We start from the raw sequence: 25,249 nt of genomic DNA, 5'->3' as shown, positions 1-25,249 counted from the left end.
GCCACAGACTGTAACCTGGAAAATATTTGTGCATCAGTGATATTAATAATGCAGATCACACTTTTACTGTAGATGGTAATTCGCAATGCTCCTTAGACTACAGCACTCTAATGGGGTTCATGATTAATCATTTTTTTCCCCCAGCTGGGGAAATCTAAGCTTGAGAAATGGAGCTAGCCGGGATGAAACTCTGAATACTCTCATATTTGTGTTCACATATGAACACACACCTACAAAGAACAGAATTGTATATTGGCCAAGTGTGATTGAACACACCAGGAATTTGTCTCCGGTGTATAAAGCTCACAGGATACCTAAAAACAGCAAGTCACAGATCATAATAAAACGGAGGGTGTAATTTGCTGCTTTATGATGAACATTGACACCTTTCAGAACACAAAGTCATACGTTTCCAGGCCAGCCTGCAGGCACCACATGCAGAAGGTGGGGGATATGTGTACACACACACACACACACACACACGTTGGTTTTCCACAATCGCTTTGGGGGAGTAAGTGGCTTCACATTAGACGCCCCTCCCCCCTTTCTGCTCCCTTGGCAGAAGGGCAGATTTAAGACGAAGGCGTGTGGCTTTAAGGAGGCAAGTGAAATAAGAAATGAGGCTCACGTTTAATAGGTGACATCACTAGGTTTGGGCTTGATATTCGGTATTCTCTGGCTGTCGGTTCCAGCCAAGGCTGCGGGAGGCGCGTGGGGCGGAGACAAGCTTCCCAGGTGGGCAGCAGAGACCTGGCCCCACTTTCCTTCGTCTGATTAAGCCCGAGTTTTTAAGACCGCGGGCGGCGGCCGCCACCGCTGCCCCCTTCCCCGTTCCTCCGCTATGCCTTTCCCGAGGCGTCCGGGCTGTCTCCGTCGCCTCCGGCTGCCCTCGCTCTCTCGGCCACGCGGGTGAGCGAGCCCCCACCTCCACCTCTTAGAGACCTGCGGGGGGGGGGGTGGTGGAGAGGATGCATGGAGGCAAAGCTCCAGCCCAGCCAACGGTCGCGAGCGTCCGAGGAGCGCCTCTCATCGGCGGCAGCCCCTGAGGCTCGCTCGGCGCCCGAGGTCAGGCCTCGGGGAAGGGCAGCGCTGCAGAGCTTCAGCCAGGCAGCCCCGGCCCTCGCCTCTCCTTCCTCCGGGATGCTTGGCGCCGGGAGGGTGCTCTCCGCCGGCCCCCTTTTCTAGCGCGTAAAAAAAAAAAAAAAAGGCCCCGTTTTGGTATCGCCGAAGGAGCGCGCGGAAGAGCGACCATGCCCCAGCGGTCCGGGAGTGTGTGTGGGTTTGCTACGTAGCTCTGCAATCTCGGGCTCCGCAGAAAGCGGCCAGCGCGGCGGGTTGCCTGTGAACGCGAGCGGGTGTGCATGTATAGATATATTAAACCATCCTCATCATCTTCATCACCGTCAAGGAGGGGGCGATTTTGCCGGAGAGGAGGAGGAGGAGGAGGAGGAAGAGGAGGGGAAGCAGGCGCGCACCGAACACAAAAGATTCCGGGGCTGGGTCTCGCAGAAGGAAGCGGCGCCCTCCACGCAGCTCTTCCCCCAGCCCGCCGGGGTGGGCTGCTGCTACTGCTCGCCCCCCAGCCGTCTGCCGCCCGCTCCTCTTGGGGAGGCTGTGGAAAGCGGGGCTGCGTCTTTCCGCCTCCCGACGCCCTGAGAAGCCAGCCACATCACCTGTCATCCGGCGGCTACTCCTTCCTGGCGAAGAGGCAAAGTCAAGCCTCCGGGGCGCCTTGAACTGGTCCAGGCAGAGTGGCGGCGGCGGCGGCGGCGGCGGCAGGGACCCGGGAAGGCAACCAAGATGCCCCTGCGTTGCCGCAAAAGCTCGGGGCTCGGAGGGCGGGAAGCCTGCGGACCCAGTGGATCCCCGCGTTAGGGTCGTGGGCAGGACGAGGTAGGAAGGGGTGTTTGTGTGGGTGTGTTCCTGAGCCTCTCATTGCGGTCGACCCTTGGCGGCTCCCCCCGCCTCCCCCACCCCTCCCCCCCACTTTCCTCCGGGCATCCTGGCAAGCGAGCCACCATTACCAACCATTATAGGGATTCTTGCAAAAATAATATTTCGGATCGAAAAGAGAGAGAGAAGGGGGTGGGAACGGACGGTCACCTTTTCCACCGCATCCTCTTCCAAGGACTGGAGCTAAACCATTGGCTGCGTGGAGGTTTTAAAGGCCTTTCTTTAATTTGTTGGTTGGACCTTGATTTCCAAAACATTGTGCCCCTGGAACGTGACGCTCCTTAAACGCCTGAGCAAAAAGAGAGACCCGTTGCTGGTCTGGTTGTTCCAAACGTGGAAAAGTGGAAGAATTCACCAGTGGATTGATCCAAATGCCCAGCCACAGAGAGGACACACTTCTTTACCACTTATTCTTGGGCATCTTGTTGATTGAAGTGGAACCTTCACAATTTCTGGCCTTTTCTTTGCCCCACCCTTGACAACACTCTTACTCCAGGAGTGAATGAATGCCCAAGGTTGTTTATTTCTGGACAAAAGTGTTTCTTCCCCATCCCCACCCCCTCAAAACTGTGGTTGATGACTTTGTCTTCACTTCTGTGTAATAACTGCTGATAGCAGTTGGTGCCCTCTGATACCCGCCCTGGAGCTGGGCTTTCTCTGTAAGTAAAGATGCCCATGGTGGTGTTTCTGTGAAGATAAGGTATGGCTGCTGGAAGATTGCTACTTTATGCTGGCCTTTCTTTAGCTTTGTGTGCTCTGGGCATGCTAGCCGTGGCCATCTGCTCTGACCACTGGTATGAAACGGATGCCAGGAAACATCGGGAACGATGCAAAACCTTCACCACGAGGCGGAATGACCCTGGCTTCATTTATAATTCTAACAATAACCTGCCCCTCCGTGCCAGTAGGTCAAAGCTGGACCATTGGGAAGGGAAACTTCTCTTGGCAAGAAACAAGAGGCAACTCTTTGCCATGAGTGCCGTTGATGAGTGCAACAGGCAATATAATTCTACTAACATGGGACTTTGGAGGAAGTGCCATCGGCTGGGATTTGACCAAGATGTGGAGGAACTCATTGCTAAAGGTAGGATCTTCCTTTTAACACTTACTTGGTTGAGCCACTTCCTGTAAAGCATTAGAATCATGGGATGCTCTTAAATACATTGCCTTGGAAGTAACGCCTATTGAATGCAATGGACCAATTAATTCCAATTAAATAGCTATGGTGAAGCCAAAGAAAAGCTATTGTTTCAACCTTTCCCCAACCTGGTGCTCTTCAGAAGGTTTGGACATCAGTTCCTGTCACCCTTAGCCAAGATGGAAAAAGCTGGGTAGACATTATAGGAAGTGAAAGCCATTTCCTGTGCAGGATGACAGGTTATAGGAGCTGCAATGTTCAAAGAAGGTTATAGTGCCTAAAACCAATTTTACCAGATTATCCCACAGGCTTAACAATCATAGGTGAGAGAATTTTGTTTTACAGAATTCAGAAATAAGAAATGCTGTGAATGCCGTGTCAGTTTTATCAGGTTACCCAGGACTATGGTATGGTGAGCCTATTTTAAAAGCAAAGTAGAGCAGAAAATTCACAGAATCCAACATCACATATCAGAAAGCTAGATTGTTTCTAACTTAAGATTCATAGCTCTTTGAGAAAGAATAATGAGAAATGGAAGAGAGAGTGCGTAATGTGAGTTCAGTGGTTACAGGTTATTTAAAAATGGACTCTGAATTTCCATTGGAAGAAATAATGTTAATGCATTAAGGAAACTTTGAGATGGAATAATTTCATTCCCCTCGCAAAGAGTCATTCTCTCTATCAAAAACAACTATGTATTATTCTTTCCTTTTTTTCCTGTAAAGTATTTGGCTAAAAATGATGGTCAGCATATTTGTCTGTATTATTTCCTTTTTCTTTTTTTATAACAGGCAAAGTATAGACAATTCTTAATTATGCTGGATGATTTATCAGGATGAAAGTTGCAGGCAGATTGCTTCTGAATGATTCCTTACTACATTTTTGTTTGTATTGCTGTGCTACAGAAAAATACTCTCCGGTCATACTTAAAATGTATTAAAAGGGTCATTTTGCACTGTTATAGAAACCTTAAGCAGTTACACTAATGTTTCTATTTCAGGTATTTTTTTAAAATGTTTCTTCAGTATAGATTCCAAGCACACTAGTACGGATATATAATTGGTTCCATTTATTTTACACAAGGATTTGAAAGTGAGATTAAACATCCTTACCAAAAAAGCAATCCAATCAAAAGTGTGTTGCCTCTTCATTAGGTTCAAATACAACCTTGAGATTTAATAGCCAGGAGGTGTGATGGACTAGCAGCTGTTTGGTGACTTCATGAAATGTATTCTTGGCTCTGTTCCATTTTGTAATGGGCCACTGTCCATAATCAAAAGCTGTTGTCACAGTTGGCATCATGGCTGACTGGCTCAGCCGGGAAATTAAGGATTCTTCCAAGTCAGAGTCTGAGTTTATTGCAGTAGCACCAAAAGGAGCTGTGGGAATATATCTTGGATTAATCTCTTCTTTGAAAAAAAGTAAATAATATAGGTAACGGTAGTCTGAAGCTTTTAAACCATGATTTAAATATTGACAGAAGCTTTGCAATCCATATCAATGGGGAAAATTTCAACTCAAGAATATATTTCTTAAGTAGCTTCATGTAAACTATCAATTGGTTTGGTGGCTCATTTGCCCATTAGCAAATCCAAATTGTATGGAGGGCATGGAGGGCCTTGAGATGGAATAATAAAACCTGATTACATGTCATAGAGCTAGAGGGAAATGAGGAAAATCTAGATACTGAATTGGAAAGGCTTGAAATGATGAATAGCTAAAGCCAGTTTTATGAATCTCTTTTTCCCTTGGGGTTGCTACTTATCAGTTACACACTACTTCTAATTTGCTGAGTGCTTTGTTGTTTATATTGGATTATAGTTGTTGAATCAGATCTGGATAATTTAATAGGGAATCCTTGGTGTTCTCTGAGCTTGGTTGTTTGCTTGTAGACGTTGCATTACAACACTAGGTAATACCTTCAGTCAGACGCCTGCAAGCGAACTACCACACTTAGAGAGCGCTAAAGTACTCTTCCATTGGATAATTTAATATTAATTGTTAAGAAATGGAATTTGAAAAATAGTAGATTCCCCAAGACAACTGTGCCTGGTTAATGGGGTTTTTATGTGAGGAGAAATGCATTGTGTAGAAGCTAGATTTAGATTCAACATTTTTATGGGTTTGACAAGATTCACAGTCATACTCAGTTATTTGTTATATGTTGAACCAAACCTAAAATGAATTTTACGGACAAATAATTATTTTCTTACATAAATTCATACTGGACTTCTTTAAAACCTAGAGGCCTTACTGACCTCTCCCCTTGTGTGGTTGAAGATCTTAATAGTAAGAAATCCATAATTTCCATAATGGGAAAAATCCTTTGTAAAGTATATGTTGAGGGATGCTAATTATTTCACTACTCCAATACTATAGTTTCATTCCACTTTTACTTTGCACTGTGGTTTCAGTTTCACTATCTCAGTAGGTCATCCTTTGGTTCCATTTAATAAATTTCAAGGATCCAATAAAAAAAGCAAACCACATCTAGATTAGATACTAAAGGAACCTAATGAGGAAAATGTACTGTTTTAGTTTAAGAAAACTGGCGGGGAAAATGTTTTTGCTTAACTTGCTCTAATTGGTTTCATTTTTAAAACAAAACAGATACAACAGCAGTTTTGTTGATCAGTAGAAGCTTATTTATGTTACTTTGTGTAAAACTACTATAGCTATAGGAAAGGGGAAGAAAATGAACAGTGCCATTAAATTTTCCTAAGTGGGTAAAATTCTAATATTCTACAAAATACTTTGTTTGTTTACTTTAGTAGGATAATCAGAATAGAATATTTAACATACAATATTCTTCCTTTCTAGCAGTTTTGAGAGACAGCAGGTAGTAACTCCCTATACATGCCAATTCATAAACACTTTTCTCCATTGTAAATAGTTATTACATCTATTGTAGTCTTGAAATGACTGCTGTAACAAGATAAAAAATATTCATTTTGCTTTGATTTTGAGATCAATACTGACTGAACTTTGTGTATATGCTCCATTTCAATCTAAGCTAGTTATTTGAATTTAGTATGAGTTATTAATGGGATAACAAGTATCAGGAGGGGTTTGGCTGATCACCATTATATTTGATCGTTGCCAGTCTTGAGCTGCACATAGTAAATAGATTTAGGAGATGAATAATATGTCTGAGAAAAGGAATTATTAGCTACACATTGGGAATTGTTAGCTATAGATGGGGGCTAAAGTTTCCCAGTGCAGGAATGCAGGAATGCCAAGAATGTAAAAAGGCAATTGTCACAGAACTGACTGTGGAAAACATAAGGCAAATATTTTGTGGAAAGTATGGGAAGAAAAAGGCGTAGAATTAAATTCAAGAGTATATAAGGTAGATCCTAGCTTTATGTTAGATGCAATGAATTATTGGAAAAAGAACACTTTTATTCAGATGTCATAATAAATACTCAGTTTAGACTTTGCCATGTCATGTGCTAGGAAGGATTAGCCAAGTTCTGACCTGCCATTTTAAAGAAGTAAACAGAGCATAATTCTTTAAAAAGTCATTATTGAATCAAAAATGATCCAACAAATATAGAATAGAATAATAGAGTTGGAAGGGACCTTGGAGGTATTCTAATCCAACCCTCTGCTCAGTCAGGGAACCCTATACTATTTAGACAAATGGTTATCCAATGTCTTCTTAAAAACTTCCAGTACTGGAGGATTCACAACTTCTGGAAGCAAATTGTTCCATTGATTAATTGTTCTGTCAGGAAATTTCTCCTTAGTTCTAGGTTGCTTCTCTCCTTGTTAGTTTCCATTCATTGTTTCTTGTCATGTCCTCAGGTGCTTTGGAGAATAGCTTGACTCCCTCTTCTTTGTGGCAGCCCCTTAGATATTGGAACACTGCTATCATGTCACCCCTAGTCCTTCTTTCAATTAAACTAGACAAACCCAATTCCAGCAACTGTTCTTTATATGTTTTAGCCTCCAGTCCCCTGATCATCATTGTTGCTCTTCTCTGTACTCTTTCCAGAGTCTCAACATCTTTCTTACCTCATGGTGACGAAAACAGGATACAGTATTCCGAGTGTGTTCTTACCAAGGCATTATAAAGTGGTAGTAACACTTCACATGATCTTGATTCTCTATCTCTGTTAATGCAACTTAGAACTGTGTTGGCTTTTTCGCAGCTGCAGAACACGGCTGGCTCATATTTAAGTGACTGTCCACTAGGACTCCAAGATCCCAATAGTTACTACTATTGAGCAAGGTACCACCTTTACTGTACCTGTGCATTTGGTTTTTCCCGCCTAAATATAGAACAGCGGTTCTCAACCTATGGGTCGCGACCCCATTTGGGGTCGATCGACCACTTTTCGGGGGTCGCCAAAGGCGGCGATCCGCCATTTTCTCCCCTCCGGGGGCGCCGCCGCGCATGTGCACCGCGCATGCGCATAACGTTTGTGTGACAGGGGTCGCCGTCACACAAACGTTGAGAACCGCTGATATAGAACCTTACTTTTTTCACCATTGAATTTCATTTTGTTAGATAGCAACCAATGTTCGAGTCTGTCAATATCCTTCTGTATCTTAAGACTATCTTCTGGAGTGTTGGCTATTCCTGCCAGCTTGGTGTCATTGCAAATTTGATGAGTTCCCCATCTATCCCCTCATCCAATATTTTCATGTCCTAATTAGATTTGAAGCAGTCTTGTCTACATTAAGGTTAATGGGTATGTCAAATCTCCTGATTATTCTTCTGAGGGCTTTTACAATGAATCAAACAACTATTATTAAATAATGAATTTGAAACAACAGTGTAGCTCACAATAGGAAAGAGAGTGAGACAATGATGTATTTGTTGCCATATCTGTTTAATTCTTCTTCTTGCTTTCAAAACTCCTTACAACTGCCTGGACACATCCCTGCAATTTTCTTGACAAGATTTCAGAAGTAGTTTGCCATTGCCTTTGTGATGGTAGTGGGAAAGACCTTGGGAGACTGGGTGAAGAGATGATGCCTAGGTAATGGTCAGATCAGTGAGAGCTTAGTCTGCAGCTGGATAGTGGGCAGAGTGAGAGCCTCAAAAGGAACACTCTAGTTTTTTAGGCTATAAAGGAGATAACAGGAGAATTGTGCTTTTAGATCACTGCTTCAGATAGGAAGGCAGTGCGCAGAGTGATGAGATGGCTGAAAAGATCATTGGCAGTTCCCTCCCTTCCATCCAGGACATGCTCCAACACTGGAAGTTTTTAAGAAGAGACTGGACAGCCATTTGTCCGAAATGGTGTAGGGTTTCCTGCCTGAGCAGGGGGTTGGACTAGATGACCTCCAAGGTCCCTTCCAACTTTACTGCTATTACTATTACTATTACATAGCACATAAGCGTTGCTTGAGCAGGGTCCTCAAGATTGTCTCGGACACTACACATCCTCTTCATGATCTGTTTTCCTTATTACCTTCTGGGAGGAGGCTCCGTGGTATCTGAAGCAGAACATCCAGATTCAGTCACAACTTTGTTCCGTACAGTATTAACCTTGTGAACTCTAAAGCTTCCTCCTTCCGTTATGTATTCAAGATGGGCAGTGAATAATATTTATACGTTACTTCTATATAAGGGTGTAGGTCTATACATATGTTTTATATAGTATGTTTTAAATGTGTGTTATGTATGTGTACACTTTGAGAGGAAGCAATTAAATTTCATTTTTAATGTGTGCCATTGTGCCCACAGGAAAAAAGGACAATAAAGGTTATCTAATCTAATCTTAATGTAGTTTTACAATTAAATAAAATTATCTGGAATTAGTTGTGTTTCCTGTCTGGTCTACCTGGTAAGGATGACAGCCACCTTCTATCTCGGGCTGTGAGAGTGTGACTGGCCCAAGGTCACCCAACTGATTTATTTCCTAAGGCAGGACTAGAACTCCCGGTTTCCCAATTTCTAGCCTGATACCTTAACCACAACACCAAACTGGTTCTGTTTAACTTGTCCCCAAGGTGCTTTTCAAAAAGCAACTGGACTTTCTTGGTTTTTCCCTGAAAGGAAAAACCAAGAAAGTCCAGTTGTGTTTTGAAAAGCACCTTTGGGACAAACATGATTTGGATGATTGAGAATCTCCATAGACATCTCTGTTTAATTTATACAGCAAATATAAGAATAAGAATAACTTATACAGCAAATGGAAGAGATGAGAGGAATCAAAATGAGAGACTGAAACACTTCACAATTTAAAATATGCAGATACTATTGCTTTGTTAATTAAAAGAAAGGAGCAGATGAAAGCAGATGATGGGCTATGGGAAGCTTAAGGAAAATACAAAGAGAAAGCAATAGATAAGGTATATAGATAGGGTCAAAATAGGGATGTGCTTTTTATATTCCACTCACACATACGATGAAGAGAAGCCTATCACTTCTCTGGGGAATTCATTCCAATATGAAGTGATATTATTGTTCAGAGGTCACCCCTAACATCTGTCTTCTTGTAAATCAAACCCATTATTTTGTGTTCTGCCCTTTCAAATGACAGAGAGAAAGTACTGACCTTTTCTTGCTTTTGAAGGGTTCATCATAGCCACAATCAAGCTTCTCAAGGATTTCTTGTACTGAGACTTGGCTCCCATTGCCTGATCATCCTTGTTGTCCCTGGTCTGTTCCAGTTTGTCTGACTGCATCTAAAATTGTGTCCAGAAGTATAATGTAAAATCTCCCTTAAGTCAAGATTGACTCCTGGTGATTTTATGAAGATGTCCATATACCAGTAATTATAACTGCAGGAGTTTGAACAGTTTGAAATAGACAGCTTGTTCCACTGATCTCTGACACATCAAGTTTGTTCCTCCTTACTGGAAAATTCAGCGACTTTTGGTCTGAATAGATAATAAGAGAATTACCCCTGGATATCTTTTGAGAGATACATTACTTGTGTTGTCAAATCATATCAACTAACTTGAAATTCTTTTCAGATTTTTGATCTTTCCAACCGAACAGTCTGATTGCTCTTTCTTATGATGTTGCCTGGAGCTGCAGTTCCTGACACCCTGAATATGCCCCGTGCCATCTCTTCAGTCTGACAGTTTTTGCAACCTTCTTTTGTGTGTGTCTCTGTTATCTAATGTGGAGGGTTGTTGTGTAGGACGGTTTGTTCATGGCATAAGCATGAGGGAAGTCAAAGAAGTTCAAGGGCACAGCCAAACCAAAGTCATCTGAAGATCATGCAGAGAGATTTGAAACAGATAATAAACTAGATGGTTGCCTTTTCTTTGATGTGGTGTAGCGACACAATAAGTGCCATTGTTTATGGTAGATAGTATCATCACCTGTAGTTAGGCAGGTTAGAATTCCATTAATAGACATGAACATAGAGATGTTAACATAGCCATGATAAGGTAAATTCTATAGTATTATCAGATAATACATTTCAATTGTAAATGTCATTGTATGATTTACATTACTTGCTTATATAATTCAAATGTAACCTTTCTGGGGATATACAACATAACCCATAACATTATTTAGTTTCGGGTTGGGTTTTTTTTTACATTCATTTGGCCAGAAGGTCAGTGATCACGCTTAGTGCATGCCAATAAACGACACTTTCTTGTTTTCATCTCCAAACCTTTTGGTTCCTCAATTAAAGTGGGCCACAACTGCAGACAAATTATTTATAATCCTATGCAGAGTTTCTTCTTGGACTTTATTCAGCAGATGTTCTCCTTATTTGTGTTATAGCTACAACCTCCCCCCCCAAAAAACATGATATGGTTGAATGAGGCATACTTTCCCTTATAAAAACTTACTCAGAAGAAACAATTTTTAAATTAATTGGGATTAACCTCTATATAAATATTAAGAGTACAATCTCTGAGTACTATTTTTGCAAATTCTTTACATATCTTCACTGTTTAACTTCATATGCTACATTTTAAAAAATTCACTGCAATAATTAGCCATGAACAAAAGATCAATAAAATGTCTAGATTATATTAACCTCCAGATTAGTCCCTGTTCTGACAATCTAGGCAATGATTAAAGAACGTTCTTTGTCCTGAAACTGGTTTTCTGCAAATGTTTATTGGAAAGCATTCTATGCCTCCCTTCAGCATAGCCCAGGGCAGCTTACATTAAAATATAAAACACAGTAAACCAGAACTAACATCATAAAACAATAGAAGCAACAGTTACAAAATTCTGTACAATTCATCAGAGTAAATAATGTGCCCCACAGTGAACTTAACCCCAAAAGGTCCTCTGTGCTATAATAGCAGAAGATAGAGGACATTCTATAAATGGGGTGGCCCTGGCCAAGAAGGTTTCTTCCCTGGCTGCTATTTACCTGATTACAAGTGGTAGGATTCAGACAATGCTAAAGCTTATACAGGTAGTCCTCGACTTACGACCACAGTTGAGCCCAACATTTATGTTGCTAAGTGAGAAATTTATTAAGTGAGTTTTGCCCCATTTTATGACTTTTCTCACCACATTTGTTAAGTGAATCACTGCAGTTCTTCAATTAGTAACGTGCTTGTTAAGTGAATCTGGTTTACCCATTGACTTTGCTTGTCAGAAGGTCGCAAAAGGGATCACATGACTCTAGGACAGGGGTAGGCAACCTTGGCTCTTTTATGACTTGTGGACTTCAACTCCCAGAATTCCTGAGCCACCCAGTCCACGAGTCATAAAAGAGCCAAGGTTGCCTACCCTTGCTCTAGGACATTGGTTCTCAACCTTTTTAATGCCGTGACCCCCCAACCGGTTGTAAGTCAGGGACTACTCAATCGGTCGTAAGTCGAGGATTACTCAACTGGTGCAGCACCGTTTGCAGAATGGGACTTTTGGCGGGCTCAGCAGGGCAGAGACAGCCTGGACAATTCCTATTGGCTTTTGAAAGCCAATAGAATTAGACTCTATTCAAGAGAGTCTATTCTATTGGCTTTCAAAAGCCAGTAGAATAAAAGGGAGTAGCACAGCTAAGGAAAAGGGGGAAAAAATGGCGGACTGCGTTGTTTGGCGACCCCCATGAAATGGTCGTTCGACCCCAAATGGGGTCCCGACCCACAGGTTGAGAACCACTGCTCTAGGACATGGCAACATCATGTCAAACATCCAAATGTAAATCATGTGACCATGGGGGTGCTGCAATGGTCATAAGTGTGAAAAATGTTCATAAGTCACTTTTTTCAGTGCCATTATAACTTTGAATGGTCACTAAATGAACTATTGTAAGTTGAGGACTACTACTAATCAATATTAGAAAAAAATCTGGTGATCAAAAGTCTGTATTAATATATACTCAATACTCAACCAGAGACAGAGAATGATTTTGAGTTTCTCCAAAGGCCAGGAAGTCCTGCTGACAATAGCTTCCCTAGCTGCGTCTTGGGTAGCAAGACTGAATCTAACTTACTTCTGTAAAAAAGGTTACAATGCCTGGAAAGTTACTACAGTAAAGTATACGGGATTGTCTTTGATTCCAAAGGTGTGTGTGTGGGGGGGGTGGTGGAAACCAAGTTTGTGAGGTTCTTGGTGCTCTCTCAGCTTGTTTGTTTGCTTGGCAGAGGCTTCATTACCTCTGATGATGTTACCTAGCTGAGTAATGAAATGTCTGCAAACACACAGCCAAGCACAGAGAGCACCAAGAATTCCACTGTTCAACCTGGAGAAGAATATTTTATTTAAGACTGCATATGTTGCATCATTAACAAGTTAAGATGAATTATTTTGCACTATGAATAATTGCTCAGCCCACATGAATTCATCTTCCTTCCTTTGTTGGTGGCCTCCCAGCAGCTTGTATAAAGGAAACCAGAGGAAATTCCCAGTGTGTGGTCAAATGACTGTGCCGAGAGTCTGCTTTCTTATTGTTTCAATTGTTGTGCGCATATTCTATGTCAGTGATGGTGAACCTTTTAGAGACCGAGTGCCCAAACTACAACCCAAAACCCACTTATTTATCACTGGGTGCCAGGTGGGTGTGGCCCACTGGATGGCCGTGGCTGTGGTCATGGCATACTGGGTGGGTGTGGCCAAGGTGGATGTGGTCACCGCGATGTTGCTCGTGGTGAGGGACGCCTGCGGGGGCCTGGCAGGGTTGGGAGAGATCCAGGGGGTCTCTGGCAGGTGGGCGGTGGGCAGGAGGCTCATCCTGAGGGGTGAAGCAAGACAAGGCGAGGCAGGGGCTGGGACGGCTGCTGCCTGACACCATTGGTCCCCACACACAGAGGCCAGCGAGCACATGGGGGCCGACAGTGTCCGTCAGCAGCCACAGCCTGCCAGCCCATCAGCCGGCGCACTCTGGGTTCCTCAGCCTGCCTCCAGCAGTTCAGAGAAGCCGCCTCTGAACTGGACGGCCGGCCGACAGCTGAGGAGGCGATGCAGTGAGTCATGCCCGGGAAAAGGAGAGAATGTGGGGCCAGGAGGGGGGGAGAGAAACCAGCCATGTTGGAATGCATCCGGTCACATGGGACCTCGGCGAGTTAGCAGGCAGCTGGTTGAAGTGGGACAGTTGCCATCTCCAGGGCAAGGTGCGCGTGCCCACAGAGAGGGCTCTGAGTGCCTCCTCTGGCACACATGCCATAGGATCGCCACCACTATTCTATGTGAATTCTACCCAGTGCTTTTTTTGTAAAAAAAAAAAAAAAAAGGTACTGGAACTCATATACGTCATACAACCCGCCTTGCCTACCCTACAAGGTTCTATCCAAAAAAGGTGCCAGATCTCCGTTCTGGACGTTCTATGAACAAAAAAGCCCTGATTCTACCTATCCCCTTCCACCTTTGATTTCAAATAAGCCCTAACTTGCCCCAGACATTTATAGCACCTGGTGAAAAAAGCTTACCTCTCTGAATCCAGCAATTTTGCACTTCACTGCAAACCTCTTCAGGTTAGAGTATCATGTAATCTGAGGTTTGTGCTCATGAAAAGCAATTCTAAAGAGCCATTACCGGTATATGAAGAAAACGTGTTCCACAAACAGAATGATCATCTGTGTGGTTGAAAGGCTGTTATTATAGGGCTACTCCTGCTGAAATGCTGCCCTGATATACTTTCAAGTAGCAGTCTAGTGCATATAGAGCATGAAAGACGAGTGGTACGGTTCTGGGAAAACCCTGGGTTTCAGATCCTTGACTTACAAGAGTTCATTTAGTGATCATTTGAACTTACGACAGCACTGAAAAAAGTGACTTATGACTGCTTTTCACACTTACAACCATAGCAGCATTTCCCACGGTCATGTGATCAAAATTCAGACGCCTGACAGCTGACTCATATTTATCATGGTTGCAGTGTCCCAGGGTCATGTGATCATCTGTTGTACCTTCTGACAAGCAAAGTCAATGGGGAAGCCAGATTCACTTTACAACCGTGTTACTAATTTAACAACTGCAGTGATTCACTTAACAATTGTGGCAAGAAAGGTGGTAAAATGGGGCAAAAAATAACTTAACAAATGTCCCACTTAGCAACAGAAATTTTGGGCTCAGTTGTTGTTGTGACCTATACTGAAACCTAAGGTATAGTTGTCAAAAACCCAGCCTTTGAGCACTATCCCAGCAAGGAATTAGTGTTTTTGCTAGCCTTATATAGTCCATCAAGCAGGTTCATAAGCAAGGCAGTATATTCACAAAGAATGATTGTATAAAGGGACTTCAGCTGGAGGGATGCCTCTAACTACATTTTTTACAAGAAGATAGAGCTTGGATAAATCAAGGAGCTTAGCTACATTCTTGATATTGGTTTCCTGCACCTTGAGACCTCCCTATCTGAAAATATCATTATCTTGAGTTCTTTTCTTACTCAGAATCTTGATCTGAAATGAAAGCTTTTGTGTTTCCCGACTTTCTGCTGATACTGCTTCTTAAATCTGTATCTTTTTGCCTCTTCTGTGAGTTTTTGCTAGGTTGCAACTGGTTAGTTCCTGCCTTGAGGGCAATAGCGTCCACTATCCTGTCCGTAGACATGGAAAAGCAATATGGGTGTAAACACAGATGCCTGTGAAAATCAGTAGGTTCACAGAATCATAAGAGACCTGAAACCTCATCTGAGGATGATCAGGTGACTGGATACTTTTTGAGAGAAAGTTGAAAACATTTAGTCCCAATCACATCAGGCCTTACTGATGGCCAAGGATACACAATTCCTACTCCGTAATATTTGAGACATCAATCAGTCCATCAAGATGATATATAAAAATGCATAGCTAATTCTAGACAGAAGGTGATTTCTATTCCTTATTGGAAAGTGGGGCTTTAAAATGTCTCTATAAGCTTGACTCATGTACTTCTCTTCTGTTGTGAAACGAACTGAAAATTATAAACTGCATATAAGACATTTTCTACATTGCTCGTGCTGTTCTTGTTAAACAAGATCATTGTTTTAAGGCACTGCTATTCATTTTATTTTGCTAGCTCCTACTGGTTCCATTCCTTGTCTCAGAGGTTTTATTTGGACAATATATATAAGTAATAGAGTTTGGAATGGTCCTTCACATAGTAAGAACAACTGCATAATGTGAAGGACAATAGTTCAGTGGTAGACATTCTATGTATTACGTACAGAAAATCCCAGGTAAGTTTCCAAGTATCCCCAGTTGGAACGTGCCTTGACTGAAAACTTCTTGATAGGTCAGCAGTATAACACGGTATAGGATTTAATGCTGTACAAGTATAGGGGACTGGTTCTCAACCGAAAGGCTTTTTGAGATGTGTGACCTTCAAGAATTGTAGGAAATGAAACTTTGAGTTGGGAACCAATGGTTCCTGAGCTGTCCATTGTTGAGGAAAGATGGGGGAAAAAGCCACAGACAGATACAAGCTTTTTTTCCACCTTTCCTAATACACACACACACACACACACACACACACACACCGTCTTCCGCAGACTGCAGAAGATAAATTTTCTGCTTGACTATTCCTTAATTCTTGCTTGCAAGAAAGGCTAAATTTTGCCAATCTTGTACAGGTAGTCCTCAACTTATGACCACATTTGAGCCCAACATTTGTTGAGGCATTTGTTCAGTGAATTTTGCCCCATTTTATGACCTTTCTTGCCACCGTTCTTAAGGGAATCACTTCCGTTTCTAAGTTAGTGACCTGGTTGTTAAGTGAATCTGGCTTTCCCATTGACTTTGCTTGTCAGAAGGTCACAAAAGGGGATCGCATAAGTCATAAGTCACTTTTTTCAGTGCCTTTGTAAGTTCAAACGGTCACTAAATGAATTGTCAAGGATTACCTATATCTATGTGCTCTTGGCTAAGCCATTTGGAATAAGGGGTAAGTGAGTGGAAAGCCAAATATCTCAGTTGTGCCTGTTGTAAAATCTTTATAGGAATTTTCTAAATGAGCATGGTCATCACTAAGATGGCTCAGTGTGTGTGTGTGTGTGGGGGGGAGGAAACAGCTAGAATGGGAAACCCAATTTTGACCACATTATATAGATCAGTAACTGCATCTTCTATGTCCGTGATGGCGAACCATGTGGGCATGCGTGCCGTCGCCCCAGTCCTAGGTTTTCAGCTGGGTTTTATAAAACCTTTTCGCTTTAGTCCTCTGCCGCCTTGTGAGGAAAAAAAGGTTCAATCAATCAATTTCAACTTCTCGCGGGAAAAAAAAAGATCTCACAAAGTTGGAATTGATTAATTGAACTTTTTATTCCCACCCAGTCTGCCGTTATCACCGCAGCCACACCCACCCAATGGGCCACACCCACCCAAGGGCCATGCCCACTCGGCACCCGATGATACATAAGTGAGTTTGGGTTTCAGTTTGGGCACTCGGTCTCTAAAAGGTTCGCCGTCACTGCTCTATGTGTTGCATAATGCCTTTTTGATTCTTCCAAATATAAAGCATATTTTGGTGACTTTGCTTTGGGGGATGAAAAGATTTCATATGCATAATACAACTTAGAACATATATAGACACAGAGAAATCTGTTCCAATCAAACCAATGAAACATTGCATTGCAGTCAGTCCAATATTGGGGAAAGATGAGAGAGCATACAAACAGTATGAACGCTGAACACTGAATGTATCACAATAATGAGTACAATGCCAGTGACAGCTGTGTAGCAACTTCTTTAGAAAGAAGCTGAGAATCTCCTCAAATGTCATTGATCTTAGAATAGAATTTATATTTAACAAAGACACAAATGGTCATTGGATAAAGCACTGTGGAAATTGGTTGTTTTTGTGAGGAAAGCAAAGCAATCTGAAAGCAAAGTATAAACTTTTAGTTAGTCACAGAGAAATATGGGCTTGGACGCCATTTTCCCCATAAAATCAACTTACTGCTTTGGTCCCACTTACTGTACTGTGACTAGCTCTTTCTCCATAGCCTTTAAAATGTTATGTGACAATGAAAAGAGACATGGCAATTGGAAGAGTCAGTGTTGATAGGAATAAATAGTCATGGCTATCTGGCAATGTCAATATATTTCTGGCAGAGAACAAGTGCTGAGCACTGGTGTTGTCAGGTGGGGATATCCAAGCAGAAGGTGATTTTCATAAAAAGATACATTCAAATGCTTATGTATTGTGTTTTCTTTTAAGCCATGGGGCCTTCAGAAATCTGCCAAAATATAGTGCATATCATTTCCTTCATTTGTGATGTCACGCAAAATTTGAGCAAGCAGTCAAGTTCTCTGAAATCTTCATCGGGTTTGTAATTAAACAAAGTAGGAAGAAAACCGATGAATGCAGAAGCTGTGGTGTATGCATTTGAACACAGTCTTAAAATGAGAGTTCATGCTGGGTTCGCACACTGTAGTAACATGGTTTAGAATGGCTGAGTTTGTGCATTTCATTAAGCAGTATGGTTAAGCATGATGTTTAAAGCAAGTGATCTTTGGCTCAGATATCAAAGTAGAGCACGCTCTCTAGCCCTATTAGACTTCAAATTCCACTATGCTCTGTCAGCAGGGCCAAAAAGTTAATTTTCAAAGGCTGAGCCAAATGCTTTTCTCATGGCCTTCATTGTTAGATATGTGGTTCTCTTAACATGTCAGAAAACAGAAGTTAGAATACGGATATATTTTTTCTATAGTTTCCATAAAAGATGTACGGGAGGCATCTTATATCTATCAATTTTTATTTTATTTTGCCTAATTGATTTCTAAAAAGTTTAGGCAACATTGTCTTCTGCCTAAGCATCTGCTTAATGCTTTCAGGATTCAGTGTGAGTAACTTTTCCCTTTATTGAGGTTTGTGAAGTTATATATACTATCCAATATCTTGTGCCGGGCTGTTGTCTTAAAATGCTTAATTACTGTTGCAAAGAGATTTATTGTCTGATTTCTTCTGACCAGAACCGGAAAAAAAAAATTGAAGTTGATCACTAACTTGAATAATTTGATCTCATTGTTAAGTCATTAACTTTCCATCATGTAGTCCCCATATGATCAGTGTATGTGTTCAGCTAGAAATTCAGCTGCTCCTTTCATCTCAAATGATATTGATGGTATAATTAGTGTTAGCTTTATTATAGGGGTTTATAATCATTTGGAATGTGATTGGGCAAGGCAGAGGTATTGAAGGGATTAGAGCACTGTAATTCATTCTTTGAACAAATCTACAATACTGTGAAGTCTGTGTCATAATACGCTTCTCTAAAAATGCATGATATTTTAAAAATATACTGAGATGAGGACATTCATCAATCCTAGCTAGATTCATATATTATACCAAGTCATGATACAGTGTGCTTGGTTCTAACTTGTTATCTGTAAATAAATCTGATTATTTATTAAGCCTTTGTATGCTGCCTATCCTTGGGAGTCTAAGTGGCTTACAATGATGCAATAAAATCCAATAAACTATAAGCATTTTATAAAACTAAACCATTAAAACCAATAAATACCATGAATAAAGACTGCTGCTCTCCACAGGCCGATCTAAATGTTGCAGGAACCAATGTGGGTCGGTCACTGGGACCAGAAGTTTAGTCTTCTGAGCTTTGGGACTCGTGCTGGATCTCATCCTCAGGGAACTTCTCTCTCACCAGAATGTGAGCTTTGGGCTATTCTATGCTAGTATTTATGTGGGTGCCTGGTTTTGTGTGGCTCTTTATTTGTTGATTGGGGTGTTGATGGCCAGCTATTAAATTGTTAACTGTTGTTTCCTAGTGCTGCCAAGTCCTGGCTTCTAAGTACCTGATAAGCTAGTGGTAAATTGGCACCTCTGTTGACTGACAAGGGGGCTGTTTCCTAGGCTTTAGTCATTTCCCTGGCTAACTTTGTACCTGCTTGACCCACAACCTTAGTGGCTGTGAAAATGAATGTATGTCCTTGTTCATTGCAGTGTAAGGCTACCAACGAGATCCAAAGGTATGAAGACTGAATTTGTAGTGATTTCACCCTTAGTGATTGGTAAGCTGTGGCTTATGACTTCGCATCTTTCACAGACTCAGTCAGTGCTAGTTTATTCAACCAACTGTGATTAAACAATTCATGGTTTACTGTTTCCTGCTTGCCTTGTGAGAAAATATGTGTATTTCACATGAGGAATGGCAGTAACTATTTCAAATTGCTCAGATCGATTTTATCTTGGAGAAAACCTCAGGGATGGTTTACAGCAAAAAAGATTTTCTGCTTACACGAATAGTCCATGAGTGAGAATTATTTTGAAATTGCATCTCTTTCCCTTTCATCTTCATTTCACTTAAAAAAAAAAAGAAGCGTAGCTGAATGCTCTGCAAATAAATAGACTATTTAGCTAGTTTAATAAAGGTATTATTAACAGGCAGGCTTTCAGGATTTATTGGTGGATTTCAGTAAGTCAGAGTTAACAGTACATTTACATTTATATTCCTGGGCAGGACTGTGCCAGTGAGAGAATATAATGTGGTTCCTACCAGAGATGTTCTACAACTTGGGTGTCAAACTCGCTATGTCACATGATGTGTCGTGATATATCGTGACTTTTTTTTTTGCATTGCTGTAGCTTGGGTGGACGCGGCCTCTGCATGACGCAACTGGCCTGTGGGCTGACAATTTAACATCCCTATTCTACAGGATCAATATCATATTTTCTGGCATAATCTCAATCAGGGATATTTCAGCTCTTGCTCTGGGAATTAATAACTCATCACATGACAGATTCAAGTTCTTCTGCTGTTTAAGCACAAGTGTGTGTGTGTGTGTGTGTGTGTGTGTTGGAGAGGAGAAATTTTATGTGCATATACAATCTTGATTTCTTCTCTCCCAAAATTTCACATGATATGCAGAAATACTCAGTCTATTATTTTAAGAACAGTATAAGCTCAATGAATGTTACACTTGCATTCCCCTTGAAATCAAATCACCTGGAGACTATATGATTTTTGAAATTACTTTCCCTGCTTCCATCTTGAGACTGTTTTCATTAAACCTAAAACCAAACTGAGGTTGAAGGGCAGGAATGCAAGATTTTCATAGACAATCAACATTCTGGACAAAGCAGAAAAAAGTTTCACGTGTTTCCTGCTACGGATAGCCAGTTTGCTTGCCAGATTTTTTTATCACATTGGTTTGGATATGCCCATTGAGATGGTTTTCTCAAATATGGACTTTTGTACATAACTAAAAAGCAGATTCATTCTGATTTCTCCCTCTCAGAGAGGATGAGGCTTTGTTTTTTTAGAAAAAAAGAAAGAAAGAAAGAAAGATTCCATTTAATAATTGAATTGAAAAAGAAATCTGATTCTAGGATAGTCTCCTTTTTAAAGGAATAGGAAAAAAGTTAAATCAAAACTGCATTATATTTTATATTTATGGTCTCTGTATACCTAAGAAAATTGGGCATTTAGCTTGCAGTCTTAACTTGCCTATACTAGGCTGGTCTTCAGAAAATAACTATTGTGAATCTTCTGGAGCCAGGATGACTGAAGAAGTCATTGAACTAATGCAACATGAAAAGTCCAATTACTGGATCAAATATATATAACTAGACTCAAGAGATGGCCCAGAGGTTGGCAATTTCCAGTCCTTAGGGGACAATGGAAATTTACTCTATGACCCTCCAAAGGTAGACATATTACTGTAAGAAATCTTGCTAGTCCTGATTAATCTAGGATTATACTACTTTAATGAGAGTTGCATCATGTTAGGCATGATTCAGCCCATAACCAGGGACAAGCTTTTGTCAGATGTTTCTCCAGATGTTTCACATGTTCCACATTTGGAGAAGCTTCTCAGAACTGTCCAAAGGGAAAGTCCAAGTAAATTAGGTTGAATATAAAAGCCAGGAGCCACAGACATCTACAAGTAAAGTTATCCCTAAATTCAGTATGGATGATGGTTCACCCATGATGTCAATGAATATGATAGTGGATAAATATCTAGTAGTGGCCTGGAAAGATACTTGAGCCAAGTTTCTATTTTATATGCCTTATATGTTGGGAATCAGCATTTAGATCAGGCACCTGATCTACCATCATGATACAAAGGATGACCCTACTGATACAGAATCATATACTGTAGTATTTAGATAATATTGCTGTAGACACCTGGGAGGAAGAGTTCCTGTAGAGATGCCAGAAATGGTCCCCAGGTACAATCCAGAGGAATTTAGAAGGGAATAAAATCCTATCTAAGATTCATGATAGTAGGGAGCTCAATCTCCATGTCTCAGCAAAGCTCACAACTTCATCAAAAGGACTGTTGTATCAGTTCATGGGTAGGGATGCAAACTTCAGAAACAGTTCATTTTATAAACTGACATGGATACCTAAATGGATACATAAAAGGGGAAGAACCAAAGAAAGGTTAAAGCAAATTTTTCATTAGACTAGATATGTCAAGCATGTGACTGAATGTGTCTGATAATGTGTGTTTGCCAGAAGACAGAGAAAGGAAGGAAAAGGTGAAGTCACCTTTACCGCCCTTTCCCAACAGTTGCATCCTAGGACTTATCCAACCTAAGACTCCTCAGAGAAAGTATCTCCTGACTCTGGTGAATGATGGCATTAGGTGGCTCAGGGCAGCAGCTCTAAGCTAGATAGATGCTAAGAGTGTAAGTCAGGTCTAAATCAATCTGTTTGCCAAGATACCGTAGTTTGACCAATGGAGATGCTGACAGATGCAGCATGTTCTTTCTTCTCAAATAGGATAGGTTATAGCAGTGGTTCTCAACCTGTGGGTCGGGACCCCATTTGGGGTCGAATGACCATTTCATGGGGGTCTCCAAACAATGTAGTCCACCATTTTTTCCCCCTTTTCCTTAGCTGTGCTACTCCCTTTTATTCTATTGGCTTTTGAAAGCCAATAGAATAGACTCTCTTGAATAGAGTCTAATTCTATTGGCTTTCAAAAGCCAATAGGAATTGTCCAGGCTGTCTCTGCCCTGCTGAGCCTGCCAAAAGTCTCATTCTGCAAACGGTGCTGCACCAGTTGAGTAGTCCTCGACTTACAACTGGTTGAGTAGTCCTCGACTTACGACCGCTTGGGGGTCGCGGCATTAAAAAGGTTGAGAACCACTGGGTTATAGGCTTATGAGATGGGACAGCCATAGGATGACTTCATAGAACTATCCTATTTAGTTAGCTTCGTAAAGATATTACATTATTAAGCCTTCAGGACTTATTGGTGGATTCCAGTAAGTCAGAGTTAATAATGGAATTTCATTTATTCATAGACTTTGCCAGTGTAAGAGAAAGTAATGTTGATCCTGTCAGATATATTTTACAGGATCAATATAATATTTTCTGGCATAATCACAACTAGGGATATTAGAGCCCTTGCTCTGGGAGTAACAACTCATTCCATGGCAGATTGCACTTTATTCATTCCCTTCCGCTCTTCAGGCAGAACTGTGTGCTGTAACGGGAAAAATATGTATATATGATCTTCCCTCTGCCCCAAGATTCTATATGATAAGCAGAAATAGTGTAATATTATAACAGCATAACTCAAATAAGTTATATTGAGTTATACTTGCATTCTCATAAACATTAAATAACCTGAAGGCTATATGGCTTTGAGGTTATTTGCTCTGCTTCCATCCTGAAATTGTTTTCATTAAACTGAAAACCAGGCTGGAGTTGAAGGGCAGATATGCAAGGACTAAGTAGATAACTAACATTTGGATAAAGCAGAAAGAGGTTTCATACATTTCTTGAATCACATTCTTGAATAATCCAAATACTTTGCTAGTACTAGCAGAAGTTGCAGAGTACACACTATATCTAATAACAACTGTTGTATGGGGGTAGAGGGAAACAAAACATTTGTTCCCATAAAAATATTTTTAAAGTAATAATCAATGAAAAAACAATTTCCTGCACAGGATCTATTTAGTCCAATTCAATAATCTCTCTTGCATGTGCTTCTTTTACCTCCCTATTGAACAACTTCTCATAGAGGTGGTGCAAATGGCTCAGAAAAAAGAATATGGAATCATAGGTTCATGTCTAACACTTGGCCATAATATGACCCAATTGTTCTGTTTTATTTTGGTAAGGTGACCAACTTTTTTACAATGAAAAGGAGGACACAAATAAATTGAAGAAAAAATATTGTAAATAAAAGAAACATTTTATTCATTGCAACAATAATACAGAATACACTATAACAGTGGTTCTCAACCTTTTTAATGCCGCGACCCAACTGGTCGTAAGTCAAGGACTACTCAACCGGTCGTAAGTCGAGGACTACTCAACTGGTGCAGCACCGTTTGCAGAATGGGACTTTTGGCGGGCTCAGCAGGGCAGAGACAGCCTGGACAATTCCTATTGGCTTTTGAAAGCCAATAGAATTAGACTCTATTCAAGAGAGTCTATTCTATTGGCTTTCAAAAGCCAATAGAATAAAAGGGAGTAGCACAGCTAAGGAAAAGGGGGAAAAAATGGCGGACTGCGTTGTTTGGCGACCCCTGGGAAATGGTCGTTCGACCCCAAATGGGGTCCCGACCCACAGGTTGAGAACCACTGCACTATAATATGATAAATGCATAATAAAAAACATTTGTAACAATAACATTTTATATTGTAATTATGCTTACATGCCGTGCCCCTGCCTGCAGCCGCCCCGCCAGCACTGCTGCCCCACCATGTAGAGCGGGCCTGTGGCTCCCATAGCACAGGGGGCAGCCGGCCACCGCCACCCCTCACACCCCCGCCCGCAGCAGCCCCGTCGCCCCTGCCTCTTGCACCCGCAGCCATTATTGCCCTAGCAGGGCCGAAGATCAAGAGAAAGTTACCATGGCATTGCAGCTCCAGTCTCCTCCAGGTATCTTCGGGACTAACTAGGAGATGGTGTAGTTGGGTAGCAGGGAGGGGTGCAAAGTTCCTGCCAATTTGCCTTCGCTGCAGACAACTTACATGTGCAAAGTTTGCCGGCTGGGTGTTTTGGCGCACTCAGCAGCAATTCCTATTGGCTTTCAAAAGCCAATAGGGGGAGTAGCACAGCTCATGCAAAAGTTGAAAAAAAACCATCAAAAAAGGTGCTGGAACGCCGTTCTGAGCGTTCTATGAGGAAAAAAAAAGCCCTGCAGATTAGTCTTTAAATATTGAAAAGGAGGACATGTAGGAGGACACTTTTTGAGGGAGGACAGAATTCACAAAAGGAGGACTGTCCTCCCTAAAGGAGGACAGTTGGTCACCTTAATTTTGGGAACAGGACTTAATAATTAAGAATTAAGTTTAATCTAGTCCATCATGGTTTGTTTACCAAATAATGATCAGCATCCTAGCTTAGCTTAGCATATGAACAAAACTGTCTCCACATTTGAGCAGTATTTCTCAACCTCAGGAAATCTGAGATGTATGGACTTCACTAGGCCAGCTGGGGAATTCTGGGAGTTGAAGTCCACACATCTTAAATTTCCATGGTTGAGAAACACTTTTCTAGAGTGTGTGCTGGTGTTCAAATAATACTGAAATGTTAACAGCACAACAAATCAGCCACTTCTTCTTGGAAAAACTTCTCAAAATATTCAATATTTTGTGCTAAGGAGATCTGGAAATTTATATCCCAACACTCAGAAGATGTATTTTTAAAGAGTGGAATTACACTGAACACCTGTTAGACAAGCATCTCCTAACTAATAACCAGTTTTAACCTTGTAATCTGGATAGAAGTTGAAAGGATTTCCCAAAGCTGCAAGGGAAAAAGCAGTTAAGGAATAACTCTCCATGAGGGCATGCTGGAAGAGACAACACCTAAAACAATGAACAGCCTGCCAGTATTTTGAAAGCTGCAGAATTTTAAGGGCAGTTTAAG

The 25,249-nt window shown here is 41.3% G+C and overlaps 1 protein-coding gene across 2 annotated transcripts in view; it reads left to right on the top strand.

The window, feature by feature from the left end:
- The first annotated feature begins 1,977 nt into the window (after positions 1-1,977).
- Positions 1,978-25,249, top strand: part of TMEM178B (transmembrane protein 178B) — a 163,659-nt gene continuing 140,387 nt past the window's right edge. For both annotated transcript variants that reach the window (XM_039361749.1, XM_039361737.1), the window contains exon 1: positions 1,978-3,037. In XM_039361749.1, the coding sequence (XP_039217683.1) occupies positions 2,656-3,037 (382 nt within the window). In that variant the 5' untranslated portion in view covers positions 1,978-2,655. The remainder of the gene's footprint in view (positions 3,038-25,249) is intronic.

This window comes from Crotalus tigris, unplaced genomic scaffold (assembly GCF_016545835.1).
Source record: "Crotalus tigris isolate CLP2741 ecotype Arizona unplaced genomic scaffold, ASM1654583v1 scf7180000017588.1960692, whole genome shotgun sequence".
In the NCBI taxonomy this organism is placed as follows: domain Eukaryota; kingdom Metazoa; phylum Chordata; class Lepidosauria; order Squamata; family Viperidae; genus Crotalus; species Crotalus tigris.
The sequence above is the reverse complement of the archived record's forward strand: the minus strand, read 5'-3'. Positions and strand labels throughout refer to the sequence as shown.